The sequence below is a fragment of the Bufo bufo genome, chromosome 6 (genome assembly GCF_905171765.1).
Source record: "Bufo bufo chromosome 6, aBufBuf1.1, whole genome shotgun sequence".
Lineage (NCBI taxonomy): Eukaryota > Metazoa > Chordata > Amphibia > Anura > Bufonidae > Bufo > Bufo bufo.
Genome location: NC_053394.1, coordinates 239,669,318 through 239,688,513, shown reverse-complemented (window position 1 = coordinate 239,688,513; position 19,196 = coordinate 239,669,318). Strand labels below are relative to the sequence as shown.

The 19,196-nt window shown below is 41.7% G+C and overlaps 1 protein-coding gene across 1 annotated transcript in view; it reads left to right on the top strand.

Annotated features, from left to right (window-relative positions):
* The window catches only part of OPN4 (opsin 4), a 209,178-nt gene that overhangs the window by 161,638 nt on the left and 28,344 nt on the right, over positions 1 to 19,196 (top strand). The window contains exons 8-10 of the mRNA XM_040435823.1: positions 9,593 to 9,782; positions 12,849 to 12,998; positions 14,387 to 14,455. Coding sequence (XP_040291757.1) covers positions 9,593 to 9,782; positions 12,849 to 12,998; positions 14,387 to 14,455 — 409 coding nt within the window. The remainder of the gene's footprint in view (positions 1 to 9,592; positions 9,783 to 12,848; positions 12,999 to 14,386; positions 14,456 to 19,196) is intronic.

Genomic DNA, 19,196 nt, shown 5'->3' with positions numbered 1-19,196 from the left:
TAAGCAATTGTTATTTAAGCAATTCTCTCTGCAATGCTCACTCCACTCCAATATCTCCCTGGCCTGCCAATCCACCACTGGATTGTGCGCTATCAACCAGGGAAGACCCAATACCACCGGAGAGGGAAGGCCCTCCAGAACGTAACATGAAAGACACTCATTATGGTGGTCCCCTACCCGAAGGTGTAAATTACGAACAATGTGGGTGAGGTTTCTCTGAGACAGAGGAGCAGAATCTATAGCGAATACGGGAATAGGTCTCTGCAGCGTACAGAGAGACAAACCCATAGTGCGGGCAAAATGGGCATCAATCAAGTTTACCCCTGCTCCACTGTCTAGAAAAACAGAAATAGACTCCGTCTTAACACCAAAAACAATGACCGCTGGTAACACAAATTGAGATGTTCGTATGGGGAGAATATAAGGAGGTAGGGAGTGGCAGACAAGAAACAGCTGAGGAGGAGAAGCTACGGATCCCTGAGAGAGACAAAAAGGATAGCAAGGCAAACACAGAAAACAATCACTAAAAAACAACGTGATCTTTAGATATAGAGCGCGCAGCCACCCGCTGCGACTTCCTGACCCCGGGTATAACGGAGTCAGACGTGGCTCTTGATACCCTCGTGACAGCTATACTCACTATATAAAGGAATGGGAGGTACTTAGCAATTACATTTTGATTAAAATGATTTTGAGCCCATCCACCTCGAGATAGTGACCTCTAAAAGCTACTTCTTATGGTGCCAACCAGCATCCAGTGAATTTAGGAAAGGCAGATTCCACGTATACGCTAAAGCCACTCTGTATGCCACCTCTCCTGGTGCCAGCTGGCCTCCAGTAAATACAGGGAGAGCAAGCCTCAGCTTTATACTAAACTAATTAAAATCAGCTCATGGGAAAGATGGGTTATTCAGGAGTGCACAACCAAAATGGAGACAAAAATGAAATTTGATTTGGTATACTCTATTACGCTATATGGAAAAAATTTTTTTTATTATTTGCATGATAGCATATGGATCAGCCATGCTGTGTAATCTTTTTAATAGGTAGGCAAGAAATTTGCATTTTAGATTTGGAACTGGGCATAGGAGTGAAAAGTCATAGTAAAGTTTAAAAGATGCTTTTGGTGATTTCCATCAGTGATTTTGAGCCAAAGCCAGGTGCGGGTCCATATACACAACAGGTGCAGATCTTTCCCTTATACCTTATGTCTGTGGAGGCTCCAATCCTAGTTTTGGCTTACAATCACTGATGAAAATCACTGACCAAAACACTGACATGTGAATTAGGCCTCATGCACACGACAGTATTTTTTTCCGGTCAGCAAAAAGCTGTTCCGTTGTTCCGTGATCCATTTCCGTTTTTGTTTCCGTGTGTCTTCCTGAATTTTTGGAGGATCACCAGACATGAAAAGTGAAAAAAAAATCTAAGTCAAGTTTGCCTTGCAAATGATAGGAAAAAAACGGACGCGGACGCGGATGACAATCTTGTGTGCCTCCATGTTTTTTCACGGACCCATTGACTTGAATGGGTCCGCGAAGCGTTGTCCGTGAAAAAAATAGGACAGGTCATATTTTTTTGACAGACTGGAAACACGGATCACGGACGCAGATGACAAACGGTGCATTATCCGAGTTTTCAACGGACCCATTGAAAGTCAAAGGGTCCGCAGAAAAACACGGAAAACGGAACAACGGACACGGAACACAACAACGGTCGTGTGCATGAGGCCTAAGGCTTTAAGAAGTAAATAGGTACATAGAAATGTTTGGTTTCACCACTTGACGACATGCAGCCTGTACCAGGCTACCAGGCCTATCGTGGGTTTATTCCATTGTAGGCCTGCATGTGGCATTGCTGCATTGGAATATACTGAATTTACCATCAACTACTGTAAATCATAGTAATATATGGGAGAAGCAATCTAATGATTGCATATTCAGGTCCCCTAGGGGTCCTTACAAAAGTAAAAAAAAAAAGTTTTTAAAAACAAAAAATAAGTAAATATAAAGTTTCAACCCCCACTATCCTATAAAAATAAATAAACAATAAAGAAAACAAAGATCACATACACCGCCATGTCCCTAAATTCCTGAACTATTAAATTATAAATGTATTTATCCCATATGGTGAACGCTGTAATGGAAAAAAAATCAAAATGGACGACTTGCATTTTTTTTTTCCTGCCGCTACAGGTTCGGGTTCAGTGTTCGGGTGGTGTAGGAATTCTGTTATAACAGAATATAACAGAATTTGTAGATGGGGAATGCTAAACAGAAGCCTTCAAGAGGCATTCCATTTTTATCCGTCATAATAGTAGTCTATAGTAGAAAAATGGTTTGCACTCCGCTTTAAATCGGCGGGGCTCAGTGGTAAAAAGGCACTGCATTACAATTTTGTAGTGCCGTTGTATCTACATAGTAGTAGTTTATGGCCAAGCTTAACGGATCCGTCTGGTTTCTGTTATGCATGACTAAAAACAAAGTCCTGCATAACGAAAACCAGACGGATCCTTTATGCTTGACCATAGACTACTATTGTGAGAGATCAAAATGGAATATCTCTTAAAGGTGTCCGTTTAGCATTCCATCTACTGTACATTAAACACAACACCCACTGAAAACAAAAAATTAAGGGGTGGCTCACTTCCAGTTGATAATGGTGAGGTGCTGCTAGCTAAAATTGAGGACACCCTGCCTCAATCAACAAAGATACAGTACTGGAGTAGGGTAAGCGAGCACTCACATATAAAACACTCAACTATATAAAATGTATTGGTATAATTGATTATATGTATATAGATCAATTGAATATTTAAAATGTAGAAAATAAATTAAAATAATAGCAGCATATACACTCACCTAAAGAATTATTAGGAACACCTGTTCTATTTCTCATTAATGCAATTATCTAGGCAACCAATCACATGGCAGTATGAGTTCACTGTACTAAAATGGCCCCCACAGTCACCAGATCTCAACCCAATAGAGCATCTTTGGGATGTGGTGGAACGGGAGCTTCGTGCCCTGGATGTGCATCCCTCAAATCTCCATCAACTGCAAGATGCTATCCTATCAATATGGGCCAACATTTCTAAAGAATGCTATCAGCACCTTGTGGAATCAATGCCACGTAGAATTAAGGCAGTTCTGAAGGCAAAAGGGGGTCCAACACCGTACTAGTATGGTGTTCCTAATAATTCTTTAGGTGAGTGTATATTAGAAGCAGCAGCATAAATTGATAGCAGCAATGTGGTATCACAGTAATAACGCCGTTATTACTGTGATACCACATTGCTGCTATCAATTTATGCTGCTGCTTCTAATATATTCTGCTATTATTTTAATTTATTTTCTACATTTTAAATATTCAATTAATCTATATACATATAATCAATTATACCAATAAATTTTATATAGTGGATGCCATAGTGTGAGTGCCCGCTTACCCTACTCCACACACTGAAAACAGCAATACTCACTGATAAGTGCAAACTAAGGCCTGGTTCACACTGTCATTAGTGCACTCCGTGGGCTCTTCCGGCATAGAATACTGGGAATCAGCTGGACAAAAACCGCTGCGCAGTGGTATTGGTCTGGCCAATTCTCTCCATTATAGTTAATGAGGCCAGATGGTATGTCGGCATTGTCTGTCAGTGCATTCAGTGTCGGATCTGGCAAGTTGTTTCCGAATGGAACGGGCTGCCGGATCTGTAAAATGCAGGTGTGTAACTAGCCTAAGACTATGTTCACAGCTGCAGCTGCAGTTTTCTCTTCTGGCATAGGAATAGAAAATTGGCATATGCAGGACACCGTCAGTGCTCATTGAAGTCCAGCAGGTTTCCAGCATGATATTTTGCCCATCTTTTTGCCAGAATGTGAACCTAGTTTCAAGCTCCTTCTTTTAGAGATTATAACTACTACTTATTTTATGGCTTGGCTATTGTTGATCCTGTATCTTTGTACGTCACAGGAACAGACAGGTCTGGCAGTGTCTTATTCCCCATACGGTTACCCCATTGGAAAAACAAAAACATACATAGCAGAGATGCAGTGCCTGCTGATGGTGGAGTTGTGAGGAATAGCTATTTTGAGTGTATGGTCAGCTTTACAGCTCACTGAGGCATATATGCCTGAAAAAACGTTTTGTGAACCATAAATCAACAATAAATGAATGAATGAAACAACCATCCATACGCATCAATACCATGCATGACACAATCCACTCATGACTATGGCAACAAAAGTATATACCTATATGCCAATAAAGATTGTGGATGTCGACTTTCTCCTGCACTTGATTTTATGTATGGATTGTCATTTGTAAATTATGTTAATAAATTATACTTATATTTCATGCGGACTATCAATCTTTATTGGCATATAGCTCACTGAGGCAGCCTTATGAAATAACTTCACTGGGGTCCTATTTTTAATATAACCTATTTTCCTAATATTCTTTGGAGATTTCATACCTATATGCTTGGTTGCAATGAATATGTCTGAACTGGTCAACCTAAATAAATAAGGAGTGGTATCCTCTTACTTTAGGACATATACTGTATATGATAGTTACAGATTGAATCAAGTTGGCTTTCAACGTTTACTTGTAAAAATGTATTACTTATATCTTTGGAGAAGTTATAACAATGAAACATTGCTAACATATTGGATGATATATTTTTGGCTATGCAGTAGCATAGACTACAAGCTGATGATGCATCTGGCTCAGGGTCCTGCCTTCCTCCAATTTTAGAGACTGTACATTGTTTACACTGCCTCACACAGCAGGTGTCTACCGTATTGTCTGCCTGGTGTTCTGAAAATGTTTCTTGGCATTGCATCCAGAACAAAGACAGATGCTTATGTCTAACAGAATAAGAGATGAAACACCTAAAATTGTGCTCTTATAATTTGGATCCATTTGTTTCCTTCTTAGGATAAAAGATTGTATCTAAAAATATTAATCTTACTGTGGGGAAGAAATACAAGTTGTATGCTGGATTAAAGTTATTGAAGCATATTTGTAATGCCCTGAATAGAGATTTCTGACTTTTGCTTATGCATGAAAGTAGATAGAATGTTTTATATAACTGTTGGTGTACTCGTGACATCAAGTCAGCAATCTTCTTTTAGATAATCTTTACTTCTAACCTTTGGTTTGAAGGCCCAAGAGTGACTATAAAACCTATTTTGGGCAATCACATGAATACCCTAAACAGAGCTGCATAATACTCAGTGAACTATAATTATCAGAAAACTAGACAAACTAAAGATACTTACACATTAAAGAGATAACATGCTAAGTGCCTTACCTAAAATTTACCTAAATGTGTCTGAATGTTCACTAAATTCTGTTTCCATAGCTCGGATGTAATTATTTATTTCATTGTCAATATTTGGTACAGCTCTGTAAAGCACCTTTGTTTTAATGCTGCTAGGGTTTGATGTGGGTGGGATTTTCAATATGCAGAATTGCAACCCGCAGGGGTAGTGCCGGGAAGAGAATGAAAGTGGTAGCAGTGGCACAGATAGGAGATGTAGTGGTTCACGGTGGCTGTCCTCACTCTGATGCTCCCTGGGCAGTGGAGTGAAAGGAGGGTGCACCCTTTTTCCCATTGGGGTGCTTTCTGGGCTGTTTGGGGGCTCCTGCCTGCTGTTAGGTGGGGTGCCCTTGATGGTGAATGTTTGGCAGGCTGCAAGGAAGGAGTTTAGGAACAGGGTGTCTCAATGACCAGGCCCAGTTTAGTGATAACAAAGAACAGTTTCATTACTGAAGATGATAGGTATTGCAATACAAGCATATAAAGAAGTCAGAGTTCTGAGGTATTTTGACAGGCACTTCAGCAAGTTCAGTCTCTTCAGGGTACGCACACCCAGTCATTCCAAGGCTGTATATGGGAAAACAGGCTGTAAGGTAGCTGACTCTAAGTCTCTCTCTAAATTCACTTGAAAATCTTCCCAAATAACCGAGGCGTGCAATGCTCTAAAAAAGTGTTAGGCATCAGAAACTACAACCCGTTACACATACAAAAGTATGGTAGGCACAACAGGCTAAAACCGACTCCACATGCAGCAAAGTCCAAGTGATCTTAACTGTCCTGCATCTGCAGTCACCCAGTTCTAAACAGTCTGTAAAAGTTCTTTGCTTCTTTCATTTCAGAGCTTTAGCTAGTACTTAGGCACTTCCAAGGATAACGTGCAGTTAGACTACACTGGACAGCACCTGACTCAGAGAGGGCAGGGCTATTCTCCTCCTACTGAGTAGGGCACAATCAACTAAATAGTGCTACTAATTTCAGCTCTTGGAATCACGTTCAAAGTATGCAAAGTATCTTAACCCAAAATAGCAAACATTAACCCTCTTAGCAATAATTTACCCTGGCAGTGATCCTCTGGGGTGCTGCACATTTCACATGACTCCTCACCCTTCTCACAAATGCCTGCATGCTTCTGTATTACAAGGATGTGTAATAAATTACTGACTTTCTTCACACACAGCACAGATCTGCTACTGACACATTTCTTTTGCTGTTCCCCTACCCCACATTCTGAGAGAGGGAGTTAGATGAAAGCATAGGAATATTGGAGATAAGGGGCATGTGATGTGTGACATCCTGTACTCAGAAAGGGATGAGGGGAAATAACCATGTATTCAGAGTACAGGAATAAAGAAATGCAAAAGCGCTTCCTCTAATGCCATCCGGTGTAAGGCAGCTATCCTATAAGTCAGGGACGCTCAACCTGCGGCCCTCCAGCTGTTGTAAAACTACAACTCCCACCATGCACTGCTGTAGACTGATATCTGTAGGCTGTCCAGGCATGCTGGGAGATGTAGTTTTGTGACAGCTGGAGGGTCGCAGGTTGAGCATCCCTGCTATAAATCAATGTGAAACCCTTTACATAGGCCTTGAGATATGATTTGGATATTAAAAAGGCCAGCACCTCATCTGCAGACAGCTGTTTCAGGGTGATTTCCCCTCATCAGTGCAGAGCAGAGAGCACTGGCTTAACTGGGTGAGAGCCCTAAGTCAGGATTTGGGGGGGTACTATCTCTCCTTGGGGAAAGCGCCCTTATCGGCATGAGGAGACTTATAGGCCATATATGCTCTTCTGGGAAAAAAGGGATCACCCCGAAACAGCCGTCTGCAGATGAGGTGCTGGCTTATTTATTATCCAAGTCATGTCTCAAGGGCTATTTAAAAGGTTGAACATTGCCTTATAGGATAGCTGCTTACATCTGGTGGCATTAGAGGCAGAGCTTGTTAAGAGCTCATTTGCATCCCTTTCTTCCACCAAAACAACAGGTTTGGCCTCCAATAGTTTAAGGTATTTGGGGGCATTTAAAGAGGCATCTCAGCTACACACAGTAGTATAGTATGCAACTTACCTTACTTACTGTAAAATCTGCATAGAATGTTTAAAGATGGAAAAACCCATTTAAGTCACTTACTACTTAATATGAATATGCTGTTCCTAGGTGAATGCATTTGACATCTTACTTTTGTTCTGATAAATGCAATCATTGGGTTGATTAAATTATGGGTTAGATATTATACTTGGCTTGCATGCTGACCTGCATTCCCTGGATTTTATGTGGCTGTCATGGCCCATGAACAGGTAGGAACAAGAGTTAGGGACCACTCAATTGAGACGACCTTGACGCGGTGAGTGGCTTACTATGCTTTGGCCAAAATATAAACCAATGTCTCATCCAGCATGGAGGGCAGAGTGCTGGATGCAGTGTGCGATCACATTTGCATTTTCCTATTATCGGAATTCATTTCACCCTATGCAAATGTCTATGTCAGACTAGGCTATTTTTTATTTTTATTTTTTTCACTGGATCACTTTGAGTTTGTATGTATGAAAGGTTGACCTTGGTGTATATTTGTGATTTATATGTGACAGTTTTTCTACCCAATATCTTTATTATACACTGCTCAAAAAAATAAAGGGAACACTTAAACAACACAATGTAACTCCAAGTCAATCACACTTCTGTGAAATCAAACTGTCCACTTAGGAAGCAACACTGAGTGACAATCAATTTCACATGCTGTTGTGCAAATGGGATAGACAACAGGTGGAAATTATAGGCAATTAGCAAGACACCCCCAATAAAGGAGTGGTTCTGCAGGTGGTGACCACAGACCACTTCTCAGTTCCTATGCTTCCTGGCTGATGTTTTGGTCACTTTTGAATGCTGCCGGTGCTTTCACTCTAGTGGTAGCATGAGACAGAGTCTACAACCCACAAAAGTGGCTCAGGTAGTGCAGCTTATCCAGGATGGCACATCAATGCGAGCTGTGGCAAGAAGGTTTGCTGTGTCTGTCAGCGTAGTGTCCAGAGCATGGAGGCGCTACCAGGAGACAGGCCAGTACATCAGGAGACGTGGAGGAGGCCGTAGGAGGGCAACAACCCAGCAGCAGGACCGCTACCTCCGCCTTTGTGCAAGGAGGAACAGGAGGAGCACTGCCAGAGCCCTGCAAAATCACCTCCAGCAGGCCACAAATGTGCATGTGTCTGCTCAAACGGTCAGAAACAGACTCCATGAGGGTGATATGAGGGTCCGACGTCCACAGGTGGGTGTTGTGCTTACAGCCCAACACCGTGCAGGACGTTTGGCATTTGCCAGAAAACACTGAGATTGGCAAATTCGCCACTGGCGCCCTGTGCTCTTCACAGATGAAAGCAGGTTCACACTGAGCACATGTGACAGACGTGACAGAGTCTGGAGACGCCGTGGAGAACGTTCTGCTGCCTGCAACATCCTCCAGCATGACCGGTTTGGCATTGGGTCAGTAATGGTGTGGGGTGGCATTTCTTTGGAGGGCCGCACAGCCCTCCATGTGCTCGCCAGAGGTAGCCTGACTGCCATTAGGTACCGAGATGAGATCCTCAGACCCCTTGTGAGACCATATGCTGGTGCGGTTGGCCCTGGGTTCCTCCTAATGCAAGACAATGCTAGACCTCATGTGGCTGGAGTGTGTCAGCAGTTCCTGCAAGACGAAGGCATTGATGCTAGGACTGGCCCGCCCGTTCCCCAGACCTGAATCCAATTGAGCACATCTGGGACATCACGTCTCGCTCTATCCACCAACGTCACGTTACACCACAGACTGTCCAGGAGTTGGCAGATGCTTTAGTCCAGGTCTGGGAGGAGATCCCTCAGGAGACTGTCTGCCACCTCATCAGGAGCATGCACAGGCGTTGTAGGGAGGTCATACAGGCACGTGGAGGCCACACACACTACTGAGCATCATTTTGACTTGTTTTAAGGACATTACATCAAAGTTGGATCAGCCTGTAGTGTGTTTTTCCACTTAAATTTTGAGGGTGACTCCAAATCCAGACCTCCATGGGTTAAAAAATGTGATTTCCATTTTTTTTTTTTGTGTGATTTTGTTGTCAGCACATTCAACTATGTAAAGAACAAAGTATTTCAGAAGAATATTTAATTAATTCAGATCTAGGATGTGTTATTTTTGTGTTCCCTTTATTTTTTTGAGCAGTGTAGTATTTGAGTCCATAAAATGTTTGAAAGGCGTAAATTGTCATTTTGTCTGATAATAAACAATTTTATTTCCTAGAATGGCAATTGTAAAGTACATTCCTTGTCTACGGTCAATACTTAGAGTATCCCGCAAAGACTCTAGATCCTATAGCAACTATCCATCATCTAGACGCTCGACTGTTACCAGCCATTGCAGCCAAGCTTCTGATATAAGTGCACATCCAAAACTGAGAGGCCATTTACACTCTGTCTCAGACAGTGAATCAGTAAGTAAATTTAAATATACAATTTCTGCAATATATTGTAAGGTTACCTATTTGCATACTGTAGCCATTAGTAGATTTACATTAGCGTTGAGCGAATTGAAGTATCCAAAAGTGGAGTTCAATATGAACTTGCTGCAAACCCGAATTTCATCGTGCTTCGTGGTAACAAATAAATTTTGCCTGAAATGGCAGTACAAAAAAATAAATAAATCATACTCACCTCATCCATTTGAGCGTGAACAGGCTGCCTCTGCTGTCTTGATTGAAGATCCCTTGCGAAATCTTGTGCGCGGTGATATATGGCATCACAATGCTGGCCAGCATGATGACATCATCAGGCACCACACAAGATTTTGCGCGGGATCTTCAATCAAGATGGCTGAAGTGGCCTCGTCGCACTCAAATGGATAAGGTGAGTATTATTTTTTGTTTTAACCGATTAACCTCTGAAAGCCCTAATTTTTTTTATCTCAGATCCTGCGATCAGCGATGAGCGTGGCATCTAAGGGGATTCAAAGATGGGGGTGGGCAAAATCGCTGTTCCCTGTCATTGCGCCCCCTACTTACAAAGAAATGCACTTCGCGACGAAGTAATTTGTCACGAAGGGCATTTTTTTGTGAAATTCGGCTAAACAGCTGAATCAAAGTTTTGTAAACTTTGCTCATCTCTAATTTACATGTCAGCCTATAAGCCAGTAGTAGCAATACTCGATTCTAACGAACCAACACAGGTAAGTTTTTTTTTATTAGTAACCTCCGTAAGACAAAATTCACACTGTGTTTCTCCGCATTTTAAGTAAAACATGCTGTAGCTGTTACTCCTAAAGTCTATAGTCAAATCAAATAAAAAAACACTTATAAAGTGTTTTGGTTCATGGCCTTTCTTGGTATGATCTTTGGTGTTTTTTACAGTAGGCTTCTAAGTCTTTCAAAAACACCAGAAAGGACACATGTATAAAATGTTACATAATACAAGATGTAATTGTAAACAATGCTATGATTAAAAACACTTAAAAACTTTTTTTTACGAGAGTTTAAAAACACTAATAAAACATTGTGTGGAGCCCTAAGAGGACAGTACTAAAGATCTCAGCTATGAGTCTGAAGAGAACTAAAACATGCATTGTTTTTTTTATCTTAAAGGATATAGTTGGCCACCACTGCTATAGGCACAGAATGTGTGGCACCTTAGGCCTGCCCATGACCCTCATTCCCTAAAAGACACTTTTAGGTTTTTACTTTGTATCACACCTGTAGTTTTTAGTAGGAAACAATTCTACTGGTTGCATACACTGTGAACTGCTGTAACCTACAACAACCATGATGCTCATGCAGAAGTCACAGTAGTGTTCTACTACAAAATTCCAGTAGTCACAGGAGTTATGTAAAGAGCATTCAGTCTAGTGCTCCCATAACAGTAATCACTCATTGCCCCCTTTTGTCTCTACATTAATTGTCCCACCACCCCACCTAGTAGTCACATCAGGCCCCCTCTTTATTTTTTACAATACTTCCCCTTGCCACATACCAACTCTACTGGCCCTTTGCAGCAGGCTGACCATGAGCCTGTGCCTTATGGGGAAAATGGCCTTGACTACAGCCTAATATTTAGAAAGAGAATTTATATATTAGTATTTTTTCAAAGCCTCTTCAATAGTATACATAATAGAAAAAGTATGCCAAGGACACTCTTTTGTCTTATGTTTTACCCATAGGTATTGCAAATTATGCACCATGGAAATGAATAATTATGTAGCCCATAATCAGGGTAGTGTTAAGGGGGCCAAACCATATCCTGCTGTTAACTGACCCCTCTTAGTCCTGCACACAATATTCTTTACATTGGAATCAGGTAATACATAATGGGTAGTAAATATATACAGATAAATGGGCACATTTATTAACACCGGCTATTTAGACGCCGATTTTAATCGTGCCTGTGCTACTTGAGGAAGCGTCAAAATTATGTGGAGAGACAGGCCTCTACATAACTTTGTCACCTACTCCAGCAGGACTTGTGGCAATCTAAAATCTACACCAGCTCCCTTGCTGGCATACAAAATGATGAATGAGACAGGCCTGCCAGTCTGCCCTCTTCCCCGGCCATGCCATGCCCCCTTTTTTAGACCAGTCGAAAAAGTGTTGTGAGTGGAGAAAAGTTGCAGATTTATTTGCAAAATGGCTTATGACAAAATTGGCGACTGATATATGACACACAAGTGGCGTATATCAGTACATATATCGGCCCCAAAGTATTTAGTGTTATTTATTTGGAAAAAATAAACCATTATGTATCACACTGGTGACAAATTTCCTATTGGAAAATGTTTTATAAACTTTGTTGCAAGGAGAAAAAATAATGATTGCTGATCTGACCAAGTTAAATTTGGTCTTCGGTTTAAAGCCAATACTGAAAAGTCAGGGTACAAGTCTGGAAAACAATGCATTTTTTGGCATGTGGAAAATTCTATAAATTGTTAATATCATCACATAGAAATATAGAGAGATTTGGTGAGATTTATCTAACCATATAATAGAGGAACTGTCTTGTTACCCATAGAAACCAATTGGCTTCCATTTCATATACTGCTCTAACATTTATTGGTGTTTAATCAACAATTACGGCAATGAACACCTCCATAGGCGTTTATTATTGTGCTGTACTTATTTTGGACATTTTTAGATCTTTAGTACAAATTTTTTCTTTTTAACCATCTTTTTCTTCAACCAGCACTTGTTCACATATACAGATCACTCTACTATGCAATGATAAAAAAAAGCCCCTACCAAATGTGTCCTCAGACTTGAAACATTGACCAAGTGAAGACAGCAGTTAGATTAATGTATCCTTGAGGATTGCACACAACCTCAATCTATGTATCATCAGTAAAAGACCATTTTCAATTAGCGGCTTGAAGAATTTTGTAAAATATATTATATATTATTATGTTTTTACTGTTTCTAGTAATGTATAATAAATGTAATAATAAATTATAATATTAATGTATTCATTGTGAAGGACTGGACATCAGCATGACTTGAGGTGTCTTGATACATTTATTAAAGGGTTGGACCGATACTGAAGCTGATAGTAGTGTAAACTCCAGACCAGCTAGCACTCAGGTTTCCCATGAAATGAGCAAAAACACCACTGAGAACAATGACTTAAAATCTAAAGCTATGCTGAAAAGTCATGATTCTGGAATATTTGAAAAGGTAAGACACATCTAAATCCCTATGTACATGTAATACCATGGCATATTGTGTTCTCAGCAATTTTGTGTAGCCCATTTTAACTAAGGAGATTTGGTGTCTTCTATGCTAGTCTGCATCTCCTGAGCGCCTGAGTGAGATTCTCCCGATATACTGAGTGGCAGATGCCTTTTTAATAAATTAGGTGGCTCTCTGGCCCTCCATGCATCAAAAAAATCAAAGCTACACCAGCTGTAGAAAAGTGTCAAGAAGCTCAAAAAGTCACAAGTTATGGCACAAATATGGCAAGTGTCATAATTAATGCCACAAAAATCACATTAAAGCTTTGATGAATCTCCTTGTGTATAAAATGTTTTTGTATGGTCTATTTCAATTTGTCTAATATTTATGATGAAATAGTTTTTCTCCAAAAGGATTGGGCTTTTCTAAATTCTAGAATTCTGCTTACTACCTGAACCTCAGACCTGCTGTTTATTTTAATGCTCTCACAACAAGGGCATAAGTATAATAGAGGCAGATTATGGCACTGTGGCAGAGATTGGCTGGATCCATTATTTTCATCTAGCACTTTCAGAAAAATGTTTTGTCCCCCTTCCCCCCACCCATTTGTAAGTCAGCAGGCACATATAATAGTTCATTTAACAAGCATTATTTTTGGCCTTTACATCACATGATGATACTCGCCTGATCCCACAGCATGTGTGGACCAGAAGTCAGCTTCCCTACTCATTTTTCAGAGCATTGATGTCAGTATCATAGAAATGAAGACTGAAATATTTATAATGTAGAGAAACTTAATACAAGATACTTACTAATATATTGTGATTGTCGATGTTGCCTCCTATGCTGGCTTGATTAATTTTTCCATCGCATTATACGTTCCTTGTATCCAGGGGTTCCGACCATCGCTGCAGTGCAGATACAAGGTGGTTGGGATGGGAGCACAGGCATGTTTATGCGTACTCCCACAGTCCCGGTCACCAGAGAGGCTGGTACTTTTTCCTATAGTCTACATGATAAATGCCATTTACTGAAGTGAGACAACCCCTTTAATGAGTTTTGAGAATATGTGCATGCATCCCTACTCCACAGGTCATACAATGTGATAAAAAAGGCTGGTGGGAATCAACCATGGGATCAGGGAAAGGTGAACAGGAACAAACAAGCTGTACTTCTGTCTGAAATAGTGAAGATTATGGTGGTTCTAACCAGCATCAAGAACGGAGTCCTCATTTTAATGCACCACCACTACAATATGAATGGAGTTAGATCTCAGCAACTTTACATCTGATGTTTTATATTATACTATATACAGTATTTAGTACTAATATATACCTTGAAGAGTTTTAAAACGTTTATTTTATACAAAACTTTTCAAATTTTTTTTTTAGAACTCAATAGACGCAGATGACATTTCATTGGTAGAAATTGGCCCATCGGATCGTAGTTCTCCACTTGCTGTAAGTAATTTACAGTATGTTAAACATGAGTTTGTGTATGTATCTGTCTGTTTGTCTATCTAGTTAAAGGTCTTACCTTTTCAGAAATTTGAATGGACATTAAGTGCTGCCAAGCTGCTTTTCCCCTCTTCAAATATCAGCACAGTCCCATCCATTTGACTTTATTATTTATTTGTGCTATTCAGGCAGCACATCTCTAACAGAATTCTGTCCCACAGTCTTTATAGTTTCAAATCGTTTTATTGAGTGACTGTACAAAATAGCAGTATGTTACAAAGCTTAAAGGGATTTCTGGGAATATGAACAGATAAGGGAGGCCCATAGTGTCACGGATGGTGTACAGGAAACAAGACAATACCACATAAACAATGTCTCTCTGGATCCACAACTAAGGAACAAAGGGAGACCCCTGCAATAGACCTGCCGCTCTCCCTCACTGCTCAGCCTATGCGAACACCCCAAAGGTGGATGGCTGCATATCCACGTTCCTCGGCTATCTATTACCTGAGGACCCTACAATAGTGAAGGGACACGACCACCGGCTCCCTACACTGACACGGAGGGAGTCAGGGTCACCTGGATCCAGAAAAGACAAAATCATAAATACATAAACAGCACTTATCTTGCAGACGACTGAGGACTGGGAACTGGGAACAGCATGCACACACACTCCAGGAAGTTGTATCAGCCGCACACTACTGCATTATGGGGAGGAACTTAAAGTGTAGCAATCAGTCCAACTGCATGACAGCTGAGATAGACTAACGAGATGAGAAACTAAACCAAAACAAATAAATTCAAGGAGGAGGATCTGAGAAGCTCCTGTGAGCGCTTCTCAGCTGTCTGGCTGTGACAGTACCCCTCCCTCTAGGAGTGGACTCCGGACACTCAGAGCCCACCTTCTCAGGATGGGACCTATGGAAAGCCCTGATGAGACGAGAGGCCTTAATGTCCGTCACTGGGACCCACATCCTCTCCTCAGGACCATAACCCTCCCAATGAACGAGGTACTGGAGGGAACCGCGGACAAGACGAGAATCCACAATCCTAGAGACCTGAAATTCAAGATTTCCATCAACCATAATCGGAGGAGGAGGCAAAGGCGAGGGTACAATAGGTTGAGCATAAGGTTTCAATAAGGACTTATGAAAAACATTATGGATCTTCCAAGTCTGAGGAAGATCAAGACGGTAGGCAACAGGATTGATGACAGACAGGATCTTGTAAGGCCCAATAAACCTAGGACCCAACTTCCAGGAGGGAACCTTCAATTTGATATTCTTGGTAGACAACCACACCAGATCACCAACATTCAGGTCCGGACCAGGCACACGTCTCTTATCCGCCACACGCTTACAGGGAGTGCAGAATTATTAGGCAAGTTGTATTTTTGAGGATTAATTTTATTATTGAACAACAACCATGTTCTCAATGAACCCAAAAAACTCATTAATATCAAAGCTGAATATTTTTGGAAGTAGTTTTTAGTTTGTTTTTAGTTTTAGCTATTTTAGGCGGATATCTGTGTGTGCAGGTGACTATTACTGTGCATAATTATTAGGCAACTTAACAAAAAACAAATATATACCCATTTCAATTATTTATTTTTACCAGTGAAACCAATATAACATCTCAACATTCACAAATATACATTTCTGACATTCAAAAACAAAACAAAAACAAATCAGTGACCAATATAGCCACCTTTCTTTGCAAGGACACTCAAAAGCCTGCCATCCATGGATTCTGTCAGTGTTTTGATCACCATCAACATTGCGTGCAGCAGCAACCACAGCCTCCCAGACACTGTTCAGAGAGGTGTACTGTTTTCCCTCCTTGTAAATCTCACATTTGATGATGGACCACAGGTTCTCAATGGGGTTCAGATCAGGTGAACAAGGAGGCCATGTCATTAGATTTTCTTCTTTTATACCCTTTCTTGCCAGCTACGCTGTGGAGTACTTGGACGCGTGTGATGGAGCATTGTCCTGCATGAAAATCATGTTTTTCTTGAAGGATGCAGACTTCTTCCTGTACCACTGCTTGAAGAAGGTGTCTTCCAGAAACTGGCAGTAGGACTGGGAGTTGAGCTTGACTCCATCCTCAACCCGAAAAGGCCCCACAAGCTCATCTTTGATGATACCAGCCCAAACCAGTACTCCACCTCCACCTTGCTGGCGTCTGAGTCGGACTGGAGCTCTCTGCCCTTTACCAATCCAGCCACGGGCCCATCCATCTGGCCCATCAAGACTCACTCTCATTTCATCAGTCCATAAAACCTTAGAAAAATCAGTCTTGAGATATTTCTTGACGTTTCAGCTTGTGTGTCTTGTTCAGTGGTGGTCGTCTTTCAGCCTTTTTTACCTTGGCCATGTCTCTGAGTATTGCACACCTTGTGCTTTTGGGCACTCCAGTGATGTTGCAGCTCTGAAATATGGCCAAACTGGTGGCAAGTGGCATCTTGGCAGCTGCACGCTTGACTTTTCTCAGTTCATGGGCAGTTATTTTGCGCCTTGGTTTTTCCACACGCTTCTTGCGACCCTGTTGACTATTTTGAATGAAACGCTTGATTGTTCGATGATCACGCTTCAGAAGCTTTGCAATTTTAAGAGTGCTGCATCCCTCTGCAAGATATCTCACTATTTTTGACTTTTCTGAGCCTGTCAAGTCCTTCTTTTGACCCATTTTGCCTAATAATTATGCACACCTGATATAGGGTGTTGATGTCATTAGACCACACCCCTTCTCATTACAGAGATGCACATCACCTAATATGCTTAATTGGTAGTAGGCTTTCGAGCCTATACAGCTTGGAGTAAGACAACATGCATAAAGAGGATGATGTGGTCAAAATACTCATTTGCCTAATAATTCTGCACGCAGTGTATATCTCTCACTCATGCTCTTTAGATTATCCTGAATCTTTTGCCAAATAGATGACAAAGACGAGGAGAATCTGTCCTCATCAGGCAAACCAGAAGAGCCCTCTCCCGAGAAAGTCCCAAACTGCGGATGGAACCCATATGCACCAAAAAATGGTGACTTATCAGAGGACTCCTGACGACGGTTATTTAAAGCAAACTCAGCAAGGGACAAAAAAGAACACCAATCCTCCTGATTCTCCAGATTCTGATTGACGCGCTCTGTCTGGCCATTCGACTGCGGATGGAAAGCAGAAGAGAATGACAACCGAACCCCCAAGCGAGAACAGAAAGCCTTCCAGAATCTGGAAACAAACTGCGTGCCCCTATCAGAGACTATGTCTGAAGGAATCCCATGCAATTTGACAATGTGGTCAATAAATGCCTGCGCCAGCGTCTTAGCATTGGGCAAACCAGGAAAAGGGATAAAATGCACCATTTTGCTAAAACGGTCCACCACCACCAGAATCACAGACTTCCCCGAGGAACGAGGCAAGTCCGTTATGAAGTCCATGGACAGATGTGTCCAAGGACGGGAAGGAATGGGCAAAGGAAGGAGAGGACCTGATGGCCGTGAATGAGGGACCTTGGCACGAGCGCAAGTCTCGCAAGCTGCCACAAAACCCTCAACCGACTTACGAAGCGCAGGCCACCAGAATCTCCGAGCGATGAGATCCAGTGTGGCTCTTGCCCCCGGGTGCCCAGCAAGGACCGTGTCGTGGTGTTCTTTAAAAATCTTGTGTCTCAAAGCGAGAGGCACAAACAACCTCCCAGGAGGACAAAGATCAGGAGCTTCTGACTGGGCTGCCTGCACCTCTGCCTCCAATTCAGGAAAAAGAGCAGAGACCACCACACCTTCAGCCAAAATGGGACCCGGGTCTTCAAAATTCCCACCTCCCGGAAAACAACGTGACAGGGCATCTGCCTTCACATTCTTAACCCCAGGGCGGAACATAACAACAAAATTAAACCTTGAAAAGAACAAAGACCATCTGGCCTGTCTCGGGTTCAGACGCTTGGCTGACTCCAAGTAGGCCAGATTTTTATGGTCAGTAAACACGGTAATAGGGTGTCTGGCTCCCTCTAGCCAATGGCGCCATTCCTCAAAAGCCAACTTGATGGCCAACAATTCCCTATCTCCCACATCATAATTTCTCTCTGCGGAGGAGAGTTTCTTTGAGAAAAAGGCACACGGTTGCCATCTGGCAGGAGAGGAACCCTGAGACAAGACCGCACCCACCCCTACCTCAGAAGCATCAACCTCAACTATGAAGGGTAACGAAATATCAGGTTGTACTAGGATGGGAGCGGAAGCAAAACTCTCCTTGATATTAGAAAAGGCCTTACGCGCCTTTACCGACCAGGAAGAAAAATCTACCCCCTTTCTGGTCATATCAGTGAGTGGTTTAACAAAAGAGGAATAATTCAAAATAAATTTCCTGTAATAATTGGCAAAGCCCAAAAAATGCATCATCGCCTTCTGATTCTCAGGAAGCTCCCACTCAAGCACAGCGCGGACCTTCTCGGGGTCCATGCGAAAACCAGAAGCGGAGACAAGAAACCCCAGAAATTGGATTTCTGGAACCGCAAACACACATTTTTCCAGTTTCGCGTATAATTTATTCTCCCGCAGGATGAGCAAGACCTGACGTAAGTGTTCCTTATGAGTCTTGAAATCAGGAGAAAAAATCAAAATGTCATCCAAATACACTAATACAAATTTTCCCATTAAATGATAAAAAATGCTGTTGACGAAATGCTGAAAAACGGCTGGGGCATTCATCAAACCAAAAGGCATAACCAAATTCTCAAAATGGCCC